The 17,614-nt window shown below is 36.1% G+C and overlaps 1 protein-coding gene across 1 annotated transcript in view; it reads right to left on the reverse strand.

Moving 5' to 3' along the window:
• The window catches only part of pod1 (coronin), a 78,731-nt gene that overhangs the window by 8,137 nt on the left and 52,980 nt on the right, over window positions 1–17,614 (reverse strand). The window contains exons 14-15 of the mRNA XM_089107647.1: window positions 16,721–16,914; window positions 12,612–12,750 (exon numbers count right to left, since the gene is read on the reverse strand). Of these exons, the coding sequence (XP_088963773.1) occupies window positions 12,612–12,750; window positions 16,721–16,914 (333 nt within the window). The remainder of the gene's footprint in view (window positions 1–12,611; window positions 12,751–16,720; window positions 16,915–17,614) is intronic.

Below are 17,614 nucleotides of genomic sequence, written 5' to 3' on the forward strand. Positions count from 1 at the left end.
AATCATGGATACTCTTTTGTCGCATGCTCAAATTGAAAAGACATCTCTGGGATTCCATACCGGTTATTAGTGGCGTCCAGGACTTCTTGGCAGACGAAGAGAGTTACGAATAGCAGACGAAGGGAGTTACGACCTGCGCACAAAAATGTACCAGGGAAAACTTGATTTGCCAGTGGATTTTTGTATTTTTTCAATCATGTTACTCGAAGCAGATTCTGCATTATAATCTCCATTTTACACATCAATAGGTTTTGAAATTCCATTCTAAAATAATACAAATTCATGGTTTTGCCATGGCTTCCCAAGACAAAACCGGGAATGTTAGGTTTACTCCGCTACATTCACGGTGTTGCTCCACCATTCTTCAGAATTCCTCGGTAAGACCGTGAACGTGATTTCATGTTTTCTCAATTGCTAAATGTAGGAGTAAATTTTCACCATGGGACTAGAATTGAAAAATCGGGATGAAAAACACCAGCCAGATGATATAGCTTTTTCCCTTTAAATCCAATCAGGAAAAAAGATTTCGATTTGAAAAAGATTTTTTGATGTTTTGAGCTATTTTAATTCGTTTATGCTGACGCCATTTTAATGCTGTTCCAGCATTAAGCTTAATTGCAATCATACTCACCATTCCTACACGAGCTGCAAATGGTGATACTTCTTCACGTGACAAAATACAATTTCTAGATTCTGTTTTTTTTTTTATCTAAAGCGATACTATTGGCCACTTTTCATCAAAAATATGAACTATCTAAGAGTTTCTTCATGACACTTAAGTATAGCTGTGGGACACAAGTCGTCACAGCTACTTTTTCCTCAGAAAACTAGTATCTCACCCAGGAAAAACCGTCTTTCATTTATTGCCCATATTTCTTCACCAAATTCAACTTTGACACCAAATATCTCAAGACATCAACAGGCTGATGTCTGTAGAAAAATAAAGACGATATGCACTACAAACGAAGAAGTCCAGAATGATATGCGTTGACTGCATAACCTTCACGTCTACATTACTACTTTCCAGCTTTTCACAATATTTTTTTTTTACTTCCTTCGTTCATTTTTCAGATCTTTTGCATTATATAACTGATCTTTTCGTTATTGTCAAAATAGTTGGCTACGAAAAGCTTTCTGCACAAGCATTTGTATATCTCCCAAAGCGTTGTTTCTCGTGTCATAAAACTGGGCATCTGGCCTCGCAGTGCTCCAATCGGGCCCTCTGCTCTTGCTGCGGATCATGCGATCACAACTCTAACAGTGCCTCTCTGTGTTCGGAAAAAATGTTCTGTCTAGAATGTAAAGTTGCCGGCCATACTTGTTACAGTGTAAAGTGTCCCAATAACAACAGTCAACTAGCAAAGCCCATGGTTTGATATGGATCTGTCTACTACTACGCAAGCTGTACTTTCGTGGAATATTAATGATGGAGTTTTAGTCAAACTTCCTGTGATAAAAGGTTTGCTTTCGAACTGTGACGTATTGTGCTTGCAAGAACATTTTTTGACGAGTTATACGACATTTTTTGACGAGTCATAGTTTAGCCCTTCTGAAAATTGACAATAATTTTGCTAACTACTCAGTTCCCGCTAAACGATCCGCTTCCAGTCGCCGCTCCTTGTGTGGTATTGCGATGCTTGTTAGGACCTCGTGCCGGTTGAGTAATTTTGATTCATATGATTTTTTTTTCTTGCTGTCCGTGTAGAAGATTATGTTATTGTAAACGTCTCCCAACAGATCACCGCAATGACCGATCGGAATTTGTATTTACTTCTGCTTGTGAGAAACTAGGGTCTTGCCTAGATTCGCCAGTTAGAGAAGTGTTGTATTATTATGGGAGATTTTAACTGTAATTTAACTGACACCTTTTTATTGAGTAATTCTATTTTGTCTGGTATTTTTGACGATCAGCTTAGGATCTTGCCGAAGGATCTCGATTACACTTACACACACCATTCAAGTCATGTGTTGAACCTTGACCATACAGTTTCTTCTGCAAATCTCCAAGTGTCACCTGTTTACGCAGTTACTGACTTCCAACTATCAGACCACCTTCCAATATCTGACTTTACTTCTTGTCCTTCTGCTTAGTCTACTCCCACTCCACAACCACATCAGGCTCACAGGGATTACAGGGATTGGATTGGTTTACAGGGATTAGAAAAACATCCAAGGTGATCTTTTCGCAACAGTTCCTAATTTTCTCCTACACAAAATTTATGTTCCTCTTTAGCTGCGAAATTCACACGCTAATGCAAATGTAATACAGGTGTTGCTGGATATCTTGCACAAGTTTGTCACACCTTACGATACACAGAAAAAGCCGCTGTGCCTCTTAAATGTATACGTTGGGTTTTCACGAAGCACTGGTCCGGTAATCCGAGCCTAGTTGAAGCTTAGAGAAAATCCAAATTTTGGTACCATTTGTGGCTCCAGTGTGACCGTCCTCACTCTGGCTGGGTTTCTGAAATTCGACTTTCTACCAAAAGAAAGTTTGCAAAAGAAATATCTATCCAAATGAACCAGATAGTTGAAGAGACGTCCCAGCAAGCTTCTCTGTCCCAACCTTCCTTCTGGAGACATGTATCAAGAGATCTTCCTAGTGCCTGCCTATCTGCTCAAGCTATTCCGCTCAAGCTCCTGACTCCGAGTGGAATTCATACTTCTCTGCTGAATTCTCCCCGCCAGATGCCGCCCTACAGTCCGAATATGAAGATAAATTTCATAAATTTCTGTCTGGTTGTCTAACCGACAATTTTGTTGTTTCGGTCGATTCTGTACTGCAAGCAATTCAACGCCTTAAACGTGAGAAATCTTCTGGCATCGATAAAGTGAGCGCTCTTCACATTCTGCATGGAAGCAAGCTGCTGGTAAACCATATTGCTCTTTTGATGCAGATGATTGTTACCCAAGCTGTTGTACCTTCTTCTTTCTCGATTGGAGATCTGACTCCAAAAAAAGGCAAACTCGCCACCCAGTGCTCGTCTTTCCGACCTATAACGGTGGCTACTACCTTCTGTAAGCTTTTCGAACTTCTGTACATTGACCATCTGAACGCAAAATGCTATGTTCCACTTTACCAATTGGGATTTCAGCCACGTCTCGGTCGTGCCCGCGCTTTGTCGGTTGTTGCGAACGTATTGATCAATACTGATGCATCAGGTGAAACTTTCGTGTTAGCCAGGCACGATGTTTGTAAAGCGTTCAATTCTCTCATTCACGCCGCTATGCTACTCCATGCAGCAAAATATAGATTGACTTCATATATTAGAGCCTTCGAGATATGTATTCTCGTCTTAAAGTTTACCCAATACTTCACCCATTATCTAAAGCTGACAGCTCTCAAGTCTACGCACCAACCCCAGATATGTTTGTCAACGTCGAAAAAGGTACCCGTCAAGGAGCTTTTTTTCCCCTTCACTCTTCAATAATGGAGTTCTTAATGCAGAGTCAGCTGTTCCCACATCTCTTATCTTTGCCGGTCTTGATTTATCTCGCGTATCCTATGCAGACGACATTCTGAATTTAAGCCACACTATCCAGCGCATAAGCGAGATTCTCGCAACGCTTCAATCTGAGTATGCAAAACTAGATCTTCAATTCAATGCTGAAAAGTCCGAAGTTGCATCCTTCAACTGGAAGCAAGCGTCGCCTGGGGATATTCCTCTCGGAAGTAGTAGGATTAAGCCAGTAGATCACATCACCTACCCCAGTCTTCCCATTGGTTCGTCAATAATGCACAGGCGACAACTATTAATTGCTCCTATTGAACGCAGAGTTGGGTTATCATACGCTTCTTTTGTAACGATTAAGTTACGCTTCAACCACCGTCTTATTTCGAAAACTTTTCAACTCTGTCACTGTATCACATTATCTGTACATATCGACGTTTTGGAAAATGCTCACAAAATCTGACAAGTCAAAAATTCTTTAGTCTTCTTCCGGTTCGCAAAATATCTTTTACGTTTTCCCCCTTGGACCCACAACTCTTATGTAGTTAGAAAATTCAGCATTACCGACCCCATTATAGCTGTGGAAAAGCAAATTCATGCTTATAATTTCCGTTTGACAAAGTTGAACCATCCTTGGTCATTGGCATTGGCCCAGTAGTTAAGATGTACTTGTTGTGTTTTTTAAGTGTTTGTTTTCGCGCTTATTGTAATTGTTGCAATTTTAAACTATTGAGGATTTAGTCTCTTTTCGTATGAGTCCAAAATAAGTGACGCTGGTTATTCTCAATCTTGGTGTCAATTTTTCTCTGATAATTTATTGTGTATATTACTAATAATTTAACTGTTTATAAATTATGCATTCTCTTAAGCAAATTGTTTTAGGTGAAGAAGTAAAAATTCCGTGATTGAATAATTTCCTTGTTTCTGATATTTTTTGTATATCGGAGTAAATAATCATGTGCTGAGTGATCTGAATTCAAGACCAGCGGACGAAAGTGTCATTTAATTGTTTTACCACTTCTTGTCATATTTAGACTTTGATATGATTATCTTGACTGTATATTTTTGATTCACTGATGATTATTTGGGTTAATTTTTTTATTAGTTGCGGCTTGATGCAACGATTCTCATATTGTATATGTTCGTTCAATATTTAGGAGTTAGAAAAAAAAAAAATGTCGTTTACCTGCAGTGCGATCTATAATTGAGTTTTTCTTTCTCGTCTTTGTAATTTGTTCGAAGAGCTGATTTAGATCTTAGCTCCAGCCTTCGTCACTAAGTTTATTATCACTGCTAAGTCTATGTGTATTTCTTCTGTTTTCTCTTTTTTTTTCGTTTATTGCTCCGTCTTTCCCTTTTTGTACGACGGGTTTTCCAATCAATAAATAAATGAATAAATACTCAGGAACAGATAATGGAAAAAAAAATGTGAAAAAAAATCCAATGAGATTGAATGAAAACGAGCACTTTACAACGCCTAAATCTAGGTGCTGCATATATATGAGATATCCGTTCGTAATGAGATTTTGCTCATGTCAAGATTGGCACGGGAATTAGTTGAAAACTAATCAGTTCGCACTATATATTTAACTAGCGCCCAGAACTGGATCGAGTTAGAACCATAGTTCAACTGATTTGAACTTAGTTGAGGCCGAACCAATCTTCTTCTTATTTGGATTGTTATAGAGACGCTCTTCTATAAGAATTTTTCATAGAACATTCTGATCGGCTAATTCCCGAAACTTATCCGAATGGAGAAAAACTCAAAGCAATATATAAACAATGAGCTACTGGAGCTCGCCAGACCTCCAGAACCCTTGCAGGACAACAGAAACAAGGACTATGAGATAAGAATTTGATACATAGGATAATTCCCGCATTAGTTGATTTCAATGTGGCTCTAGCCGGTAATAGTAACACTTGCAGGACAACAGAAACAAGGACTATGAGATAAGGATTGATACATCGGATAATTCCCACAGAAGTTGATTTCAATGTAGCTCTAGTCGGTAGTAGTAACACTTGCAGGACAACAGAAACAAGGACTATGAGATAATGATTGATACATGGGATAATTCCCGCATTAGTTGATTTCAATGTGGTTCTAGCCGGTAATAGTAACACTTGCAGGACAACAGAAACAAGGACTATGAGATAAGGATTGATACATGGGATAATTCCCGGATTAGTTGATTTCAATGTGGCTCTAGCCGGTAATAGTAACACTTGCAGGACAACAGAAACAATGACTATGAGATAAGGATTGATACATTGGATAAGTCCCTCATAAGTTGATTTCAATGTGGCTCTAGTCGGTAATAGTAACACTTGCAGGACAACAGAAACAAGGACTATGAGATAAGAATTGATACATGGGATAATTCCCGCATAAGTTGATTTCAATGTGGCTCTAGTCGGTAATAGTAACACTTGCAGGACAACAGAAACAAGAACTATGAGATAATGATTGATACATAGGATAATTCCCGCATTAGTTGATTTCAATGTGGTTCTAGCCGGTAATAGTAACACTTGCAGGACAACAGAAACAAGGACTATGAGATAAGGATTGATACATGGGATAATTCCCGGATTAGTTGATTTCAATGTGGCTCTAGCCGGTAATAGTAACACTTGCAGGACATAAGAAACAAGGACTATGAGATAAGGATTGATACATGGGATAATTCCCGCATTAGTTGATTTCAATGTGGCTCTAGCCGGTAATAGTAACACTTGCAGGACAACAGAAACAAGGACTATGAGATAAGGATTGATACATAGGATAATTCCCACATTAGTTGATTTCAATGTGGCTCTAGCCGGTAATAGTAACACTTGCAGGACAACAGAAACAAGGACTATGAGATAAGGATTGATACATGGGATAATTCTGCATTAGTTGATTTCAATGTGGCTCTAGCCGGTAATAGTAACACTTGCAGGACAACAGAAACAAGGACTATGAGATAAGGATTGATACATGGGATAATTCCCGCATAAGTTGATTTCAATGTGGCTCTAGTCGGTAATAGTAACACTTGCAGGACAACAGAAACAAGGACTATGAGATAAGGATTGATACATAGGATAATTCCTGCATTAGTTGATTTCAATGTGGTTCTAGCCGGTAATAGTAACACTTGCAGGACAACAGAAACAAGGACTCTGAGATAAGGATTGATACATGGGATAATTCCCGCATTAGTTGATTTCAATGTGGCTCTAGCCGGTAATAGTAACACTTGCAGGACAACAGAAACAAGGACTTTGAGATAAGGATTGATACATAGGATAATTCCCGGATTAGTTGATTTCAATGTGGCTCTAGTCGGTAATAGTAACACTTGCAGGACAACAGAAACAAGGACTATGAGATAAGGATTGATACATGGGATAATTCCCGCATAAGTTGATTTCAATGTGGCTCTAGACGGTAATAGTAACACTTGAAGGACAACAGAAACAAGGACTATGAGATAAGGATTGATACATAGGATAATTCCTGCATTAGTTGATTTCAATGTGGTTCTAGCCGGTAATAGTAACACTTGCAGGACATACAGAAACAAGGACTATGAGATAAGGATTGATACATGGGATAATTCCCGCATAAGTTGATTTCAATGTGGCTTTAGCCGGTAATAGTAACACTTGCAGGACAACAGAAACAAGGACTATGAGATAAGGATTGATACATAGGATAATTCCCACATTAGTTGATTTCAATGTGGCTCTAGCCGGTAATAGTAACACTTGCAGGACAACAGAAACAAGGACTATGAGATAAGGATTGATACATGGGATAATTCCCACATTAGTTGATTTCAATGTGGCTCTAGCCGGTAATAGTAACACTTGCAGGACAACAGAAACAAGGACTATGAGATAAGGATTGATACATGGGATAATTCCCGCATAAGTTGATTTCAATGTGGCTCTAGTCGGTAGTAGTAACACTTGCAAGACAACAGAAACAAGGACTATGAGATAAGGATTGATACATGGGATAATTCCCGCATAAGTTCATTTCAATGTGGCTCTAGTCGGTAATAGTAACACTTGCAGGACAACAGAAACAAGGACTATGAGATAAGGATTGATACATAGGATAATTCCCACATTAGTTGATTTCAATGTGGCTCTAGCCGGTAATAGTAACACTTGCAGGACAACAGAAACAAGGACTATGAGATAAGGATTGATACATGGGATAATTCCCACATTAGTTGATTTCAATGTGGCTCTAGCCGGTAATAGTAACACTTGCAGGACAACAGAAACAAGGACTATGAGATAAGGATTGATACATGGGATAATTCCCACATTAGTTGATTTCAATGTGGCTCTAGCCGGTAATAGTAACACTTGCAGGACAACAGAACCAAGGACTATGAGATAAGTATTGATACATGGGATAATTCCCGCATAAGTTGATTTCAATGTAGCTCTAGGCGGTAATAGTAACACTTGCAGGACAACAGAAACAAGGACTATGAGATAAGAATTGATACATGGGATAATTCCCTCATAAGTTGATTTCAATGTGGTTCTAGCCGGTAATAGTAACACTTGCAGGACAACAGAAACAAGGACTATGAGATAAGGATTGATACATAGGATAATTCCCACATTCGTTGATTTCAATGTGGCTCTAGCCGGTAATAGTAACACTTGCAGGACAACAGAAACAAGGACTATGAGATAAGGATTGATACATGGGATAATTCCCACATAAGTTGATTTCAATGTGGCTCTAGTCGGTAATAGTAACACTTGCAGGACAACAGAAACAAGGACTATGAGATAAGGATTGATACATGGGATATTTCCCGCATAAGTTGATTTCAATGTGGCTCTAGTCGGTAATAGTAACACTTGCAGGACAACAGAAACAAGGACTATGAGATAAGGATTGATACATGAGATAATTCCCGCATAAGTTGATTTCAATGTGGCTCTAGTCGGTAATAGTAACACTTGCAGGACAAAAGAAACAAGGACTATGAGATAAGGATTGATACATAGGATAATTCCCACATTAGTTGATTTCAATGTGGCTCTAGCCGGTAATAGTAACACTTGCAGGACAACAGAAACAAGGACTATGAGATAAGGATTGATACATGGGATAATTCCCACATTAGTTGATTTCAATGTGGCTCTAGCCGGTAATAGTAACACTTGCAGGACAACAGAAACAAGGACTATGAGATAAGGATTGATACATGAGATAATTCCCGCATAAGTTGATTTCAATGTGGCTCTAGTCGGTAATAGTAACACTTGCAGGACAACAGAAACAAGGATTATGAGATAAGGATTGATACATAGGATAATTCCCGCATTAGTTGATTTCAATGTGGTTCTAGCCGGTAATAGTAACACTTGCAGGACAACAGAAACAAGGACTGTGAGATAAGGATTGATACATAGGATAATTCCCACATTAGTTGATTTCAATGTGGCTCTAGCCGGTAATAGTAACACTTGCAGGACAACAGAAACAAGGACTATGAGATAAGGATTGATACATGGGATAATTCCCTCATTAGTTGATTTCAATGTGGCTCTAGCCGGTAATAGTAACACTTACAGGACAACAGAAACAAGGACTATGAGATAAGGATTGATACATGGGATAATTCCCGCATTAGTTGATTTCAATGTGGCTCTAGTCGGTAATAGTAACACTTGCAGGACAACAGAAACAAGGACTATGAGATAAGGATTGATACATGGGATAATTCCCGCATAAGTTGATTTCAATGTGGCTCTAGTCGGTAATAGTAACACTTGCAGGACAACAGAAACAAGGACTATGAGATAAGAATTGATACATGGGATAATTCCCGCATAAGTTGATTTCAATGTGGCTCTAGTCGGTAATAGTAACACTTGCAGGACAACAGAAACAAGGACTATGAGATAAGGATTGATACATAGGATAATTCCTACATTAGTTGATTTCAATGTGGCTCTAGCCGGTAATAGTAACACTTGCAGGACAACAGAAACAAGGACTATGAGATAAGGATTGATACATGGGATAATTCCCACATTAGTTGATTTCAATGTGGCTCTAGCCGGTAATAGTAACACTTGCAGGACAACAGAAACAAGGACTATGAGATAAGGATTGATACATGGGATGATTCCCACATTAGTTGATTTCAATGTGGCTCTAGCCGGTAATAGTAACACTTACAGGACAACAGAAACAAGGACTATGAGATAAGGATTGATACATGGGATAATTCCCGCATAAGTTGATTTCAATGTGGCTCTAGTCGGTAATAGTAACACTTGCAGGACAACAGAACAAGGACTATGAGATAAGGATTGATACATAGGATAATTCCCGCATTAGTTGATTTCAATGTGGCTCTAGCCGGTAATAGTAACACTTGCAGGACAACAGAAACAAGGACTATGAGATAAGGATTGATACATGGGATAATTCCCGCATTAGTTGATTTCAATGTGGCTCTAGTCGGTAATAGTAACACTTGCAGGACAACAGAAACAAGGACTATGAGATAAGGATTGATACATGGGATAATTCCCGCATTAGTTGATTTCAATGTGGTTCTAGCCGGTAATAGTAACACTTGCAGGACAACAGAAACAAGGACTGTGAGATAAGGATTGATACATAGGATAATTCCCACATTAGTTGATTTCAATGTGGCTCTAGCCGGTAATAGTAACACTTGCAGGACAACAGAAACAAGGACTATGAGATAAGGATTGATACATGGGATAATTCCCACATTAGTTGATTTCAATGTGGCTCTAGCCGGTAATAGTAACACTTGCAGGACAACAGAAACAAGTACTATGAGATAAGGATTGATACATGGGATAATTCCCGCATAAGTTGATTTCGATGTGGCTCTAGTCGGTAATAGTAACACTTGCAGGACAACAGAAACAAGGACTATGAGATAAGGATTGATACATGGGATAATTCCCGCATAAGTTGATTTCAATGTGGCTCTGATCGGTAATAGTAACACTTGCAGGACAACAGAAACAAGGACTATGAGATAAGGATTGATACATGGGATAATTTCCGCATAAGTTGATTTCAATGTGGCTCTAGTCGGTAATAGTAACACTTGCAGGACAACAGAAACAAGGACTATGAGATAAGGATTGATACATAGGATAATTCCTACATTAGTTGATTTCAATGTGGCTCTAGCCGGTAATAGTAACACTTGCAGGACAACAGAAACAAGGACTATGAGATAAGGATTGATACATTGGATAATTCCCACATTAGTTGATTTCAATGTGGCTCTAGTCGGTAATAGTAACACTTACAGGACAACAGAAACAAGGACTATGAGATAAGGATTGATACATGGGATAATTCCCGCATAAGTTGATTTCAATGTGGCTCTGGTCGGTAATAGTAACACTTGCAGGACAACAGAAACAAGGACTATGAGATAAGGATTGATACATAGGATAATTCCCGCATTAGTTGATTTCAATGTGGATCTAGCCGGTAATAGTAACACTTGCAGGACAACAGAAACAAGGACTCTGAGATAAGGATTGATACATAGGATAATTCCCTCATTAGTTGATTTCAATGTGGCTCTAGCCGGTAATAGTAACACTTGCAGGACAACAGAAACAAGGACTATGAGATAAGGATTGATACATTGGATAATTCCCACATTAGTTGATTTCAATGTGGCTCTAGCCGGTAATAGTAACACTTGCAGGACAACAGAAACAAGGACTATGAGATAAGGATTGATACATGGGATAATTCCCACATTAGTTGATTTCAATGTGGCTCTAGCCGGTAATAGTAACACTTGCAGGACAACAGAAACAAGGACTATGAGATAAGGATTGATACATGGGATAATTCCCTCATTAGTTGATTTCAATGTGGCTCTAGTCGGTAATAGTAACACTTGCAGGACAACAGAAACAAGGACTATGAGATAAGGATTGATACATGGGATAATTTCCGCATAAGTTGATTTCAATGTGGCTCTAGTCGGTAATAGTAACACTTGCAGGACAACAGAAACAAGGACTATGAGATAAGGATTGATACATAGGATAATTCCCTCATTAGTTGATTTCAATGTGGCTCTAGACGGTAATAGTAACACTTGCAGGACAACAGAAACAAGGACTATGAGATAAGGATTGATACATGGGATAATTCCCACATTAGTTGATTTCAATGTGGCTCTAGCCGGTAATAGTAACACTTGCAGGACAACAGAAACAAGGACTATGAGATAAGGATTGATACATGGGATAATTCCCACATTAGTTGATTTCAATGTGGCTCTAGCCGGTAATAGTAACACTTTCAGGACAACAGAAACAAGGACTATGAGATAAGGATTGATACATGGGATAATTCACGCATAAGTTGATTTCAATGTAGCTCTAGTCGGTAATAGTAACACTTGCAGGACAACAGAAACAAGGACTATGAGATAAGGATTGATACATAGGATAATTCCCGCATTAGTTGATTTCAATGTGGTTCTAGCCGGTAATAGTAACACTTGCAGGACAACAGAAACAAGGACTATGAGATAAGGATTGATACATGGGATAATTGATACATGATACATGGGATACACAAAATCTCATTGTGAATGGGCATTGAGGAATTCTAGGACAAACATGCTTGGACAAACAGAAGTCTCCTAATTGAAAAATAATATACAATAACACATATGAGATTAGGGATAAGGAGAAATGCATGGGATAATTGCCGTATTAGTTGATTTCAGTGCTTAAATTATCCACTGCAAATGGTAAAATCTGAACACTACCATCAGTTAATACCAAGTTTTGGAACGGGCTGAAATTTGATACAGCAAAATCTCATTGTGAATGGGCATTGAGGAATTCTAGTATTATCCAAATTAGTCTGTTATCCTCCAACTCTAAATTTTTGGTTCACATTAGTCCAAATGATTGATACAGTGGATATTATAAGTTTACTGTGTCCCCAAGGCGAACAAGATAGTGGGAGCTGGATGCAGAATTCCTTTGTTTTCGGTACTTTTCTTGTGGTCTTTTTTTATTTTGTTACAGTTATTCCACCTTCCTATAAAAAAAGAAATAAAGATAAGAGAATTCACATTCGCATCAGAATATTTGTCTTACCTTTCCTGTAATGAATACTGTGGAGCTGTCTTCATCGTAGTATGGAATAAGCAGGACTGGGGATGTGTCAAAGGTTGTTGTTTGAAAAGGTGTGTTGAGATCATCACTTTTGTACACTGTTAAATGGCGTTCAGAAGACCTGAAGACAAAAATTAAGCTCCTTTCAATAGTGGCTACATAAAAAGGACACCTTTCTTTATTCTACAATTTCAAAGCGAAACTTTTTCAGAAAAAATCTAGCCTGTTACCACTTGCTAGTTTAGACTAATTACACTTGTTATTTTATACTTAGCTATGTTCCTTTTGTGAATGTCGTATGCATCATAAGACACAAAAACGATACGTTCAATCTTAAAGGGGGGGGGAAGATATAATTTATTCTTTTGAAATGTACTCATAAATATGACGTCAATCAAATAATTTTTCTTGTCAATCATTTGTTTCTTGTGTAATTTTGCCTGCATCATAGACACTGAAAACGATACAGGCACTACTGAGGCAAATAAAACGTATGTATGATTTCGAATGTATTCTTAAATGTGACGTCACTGATATGAATCTTTTTTCAAAAATTAAAACTCTTAACGAATTTTCTGAAAGCTCTGACCTATGTAGATCATTTTTTTAGGCCAGAAAATCCCAGTGTGTCATTTTTCCTGAACAAATATGGAGTCGTTTTTGAGACAAAAATATATACATAAATACGTACACAATTATTGCTCACTTATAAAGATAGAATTTATATATATATATATATATATATATATATATATATATATATATATATATATATATATTATATGTATATATATATATATATATATATATATATATATATATATATATGTATATATAGTATATATATATATATATATATATATATATATATATATATATATATATATATATATATATATATATATATATATATATATATATATATATATATATATATATATATATATATATATATATATATATATATATATATATATATATATATATATATATATATATATATATATATATATATATATATATATATATATATATATATATATATATATATATATATATATATATATAATATGATGAAAGAATGTTCTTTACTTTCATCCAAAACCATTTTTTGCTTTAAATTTATGGTTATCTCGAGAAAAATGGATCATTAAGGCGTATTTGCTTTTCAATACAAGCCGGAATTTCCCTAAATAAGAGGTAGCCTCTCGCCGTCTACTGCTCTTTACATTTAATTTCAACTTTTGATGAGAATACGTTGATGTTTAAAAACTACCATTTTCGATTGAAAGTACCATTTCGACAATAATACAGATGCTGTCATTCCTTTAGCACCTATATTACAGGCTTACTACAAATCTCTTTGTTCCAAGAAAACAGTTCCAAGAAAACAGGCTAGTGATTGATATCTCTAACGATGAAAGTTTAAAAAATTGGGCATGAGAATGCACTTTCATGGCTTTACCTTACCCCCCCCCCCACACACACACACACAACGAGGTCGTTATAAAAAGAAAACAAAAAAGGTAAGCACGCATTCATGGTCAGCGTCTTTATTTAAGGTTCGTTACAAAAAACTGTCCCTCTCAAATACAACTATAATTGATTGCTAGGACCATTTTCCATCAACAGAACTGAAAACATGATATATAATCATATAATTGTTCTACAACAGAGATACGATCAAAAAAGGGACAATCTGATACAGCCACATGTTCACCCTTTTTATGGCAGGTACTTCCCATGTTTCATAAAACATCGTTTTTGACTCTTGTCAATTCAAAACACATATACAAAAAACTTAATTTTATTTCGTTTTCGTGTTGAGTCCAGGAAGGGTAGCTTCATCGATAATGATTTTCTTTGTAAGTAAAAAAAATAGGTGGCTCCGAAAATGGAGGCTCAATTTTCCAGGGTTCACTAAAAACAGACAATTAGAATAGCCGTGGTTTATCTACTTTGGACACAACACCCTCAGCTATACGTTGGCTGTGCAGCTTGGGACGTTTTTCTTTTTCATTTGTTTCATAATTTTAACGATTTTGTCAGCTCTTTTGTCACAAGCATAAAAACAGGAAGAGTTTAAAACCCAGACTAATTCAGTTTTAACTTATCACAAAAAAAAGGTTGAAAATTTTTTCATACGTAGCTCATTAGAAACTGGAAAATGTGACTTGTTTGATAAATTATAACCTTATTCATTGCAGGTTTATCACTAAACAAAGATGAAATTAGCAATTTAATCATTAAAAAATCATTATCACATAAAAAAAGTACGAACCTAAAAAAAATGAAAATATTGCAGACCAAAGCGGCTGACCACTTTACAGTCTCTAAGAGCAACGTGAGGCTTAAAATCAAAGGACATTAAAATCGAAATCTTTATTTGGAAGTGGATTTAAAGTTTAAGATTTTATATTAACGTTAAAAGGTCTCAAAAATATAAAAAAAAGTATAAAAAGATATAACCAAGTAACAGGGATATAAACAGGTATATTTCTTTCGTTGAATCATGTTCTTAAAGTATGAGAAATTGGTCAATAGATAGTTGGATTGCATTTAGCGTCGTCTGATCCATTTTAACTAACAAATCAAAGACCGTCAGTCTATGGTTTTGGCTTCATTAAATATAACAAAATTTCATTGGATTAAACATAATTTAGCCAAACTAAATCTTTCTTAAAAAAATCCTTCATTTTAAGGCAGTCAAATTCACTTAGAACTCGAAGTTGGTTAAATCCTGTTTTTTTTTTTTTTCTCTTGTGCAAGTTCAATATCTTCAATATGCCAGAAATCACATTTAAAGTTTCAGACTTTATCCTCATAGATGAAAAAATGTAATAATAATAATAATAATAAAAAAACAAGTATCAAGAATATGACTATGCATATTTATATATTTATAAATATGCATATTTATATATTTACAAATGTGCATATTTATAACAGAAATTCAATAATGATCATGGAATCCCAATAAGGTTTTTAATATTTGGTTCGCCGATTTTCAGGTGTTGAAATTCCAAATTTGATGTTGATAAACATTACACACAAATTTTGTTGAATCTTAAACATTTTTTTTTTTACAGTGCAGTTTAAGACACATTCTGATATTTATTCCTTATAGTCTTAATACTCCTTTATTTAGTAAAGTCAAAAAAGTGAAAATGTTTAAGATGTTTAATGATTAAGAATAATAATAATTAGTATAACATACATATGTACCGTTGTTTTAAACTTGTATTACTGAAGTATGAGAAATGGACAAAAAAAAGAATTGGATTGGGACTTAATATATCTCTCAGTCCATTTTGAGCTATAAATGAAAGAAGACAGTCCAAAATTTAAGAAAATTAAATCCAAGACCTTTATTTTACAGAAGTTGCATTCTCATTCAACTCGATGATGGTCAGAACTATTATTTATGTCTAAAAAACTTTTCTCAGAACTTCAATGAGAATTAAGAAATTTATTATAAAAAGCCATTTTTGTCTTTACTTTGTCCTCACTATTTTGGAAAACGATACAAACAAAATGCAGATACAGAGGGGGGGGGGGGGGTAACGTCCCCTAATTATACAACAGGATGAGAAGATCCTAGATGACTAGTTTAGACTTACTAGAGTTAGATTATATTTTTTTCTTTTCGACCTATAATGCAATAGACTAGTATTTTAATTCCTTATATTTTTTCGACATACTAATAAAAAAATTCTTGCCTCACAAAACTAATACAGGTAGCCTACTGAAATGGGCGATATTCAATAGAAAAAACAACACATTTTAGCAAAACTTTCCATATTCAGGGGGTAGGGTGGGGAAAGAGAGATTTGGATGGTCTTAGCACCCAAATCTCAGCCCTAGCTATATCGATGCATTTTGATTTGAATTCTAAAGTATAGACGCTCTATTATTTTGAATTTAAAATAAATATGGCCAAACCAATAAAAATGTAAAAGCCAAGTATCTCCTTCCACAGAGCTATATGAATAAATCATAATTAATAAAACGTCAATAAAAGAGCTACTTATTTCCAATAGGTAAAACTAAAAAAATAAAAACTAAGAAATATGGATTAAAAGCCAACATACTTATCAAAGCCGGTTACACATACAAGTTCACCATCCAATGCCCAAAAGATACGGGCACCCTTTTTCCCAGTGGGACCAGGACCTTCTCTGATTGGTTTAGAACTGCAGATCCGAGGTTCAAAAATCCGCAAGAAACTATCCTTTGATACAGATGCAAGAAATTTTCCACACGGGGACCAGGCGATACTAAATATCTGTAAAGCAATAATGAAGAAGTTTGTACTGCAAGCAGGTTAACAGCAAATATGAGTCAACTGTTTATCTAAGTTACTAGTTATAAGCAGGTACACAAATGGTAAGGAGATTTAAGTTTTTAGAGCCCTTTCACTTAGCGCTAATAAGATTCTTTGATGAGCCCAAATTTTGGCTTTTCAAACAATTTTGGCTTTCCTGGAACCCCCCCCCCCTAAAAAAATTATTTTTTTCTGCAAAAAATGCCTCATGTTTGCTCTTTGCTGAATTTGTCACTCCCCCCCCCCCGAGAAAAAAAAACAAAAAAACCTGTGTATGTGCGTTGGAAAAGGAAAGGTTTTCTTCTGATTCCACATACTTTCCTCCGTTTCATACCATTACGTAAAGCTAAATTACGCTCGACAATTTTTTTTTTTTAGAGAATACTGGTTATCCAGAATCAAAATAACGTTATTCATATTTTCCATGGATTTGAGCCAGGTTTGTCATATATTTCTGCCAGCCTTCTGTGTCGACCGGCGAAGTATTAGAAGCCCATAGATACTCTTTTTTGATTCGTCTAAGTTTCAAAGCTCAAAAATGTGCATATTTTCCTGCATACCCAATAAATTTCGAAATACGACTAAATGTATCCAAAACTTGATTTTTTATATGTTACGATTTTTGACATTCAGCATAATATGGCCTGAAATTCTTGCATTT

Source organism: Artemia sp. Qi Xiang Cuo, chromosome 2 (genome assembly GCF_049724085.1).
Source record: "Artemia sp. Qi Xiang Cuo chromosome 2, ASM4972408v1, whole genome shotgun sequence".
In the NCBI taxonomy this organism is placed as follows: domain Eukaryota; kingdom Metazoa; phylum Arthropoda; class Branchiopoda; order Anostraca; family Artemiidae; genus Artemia; species Artemia sp. Qi Xiang Cuo.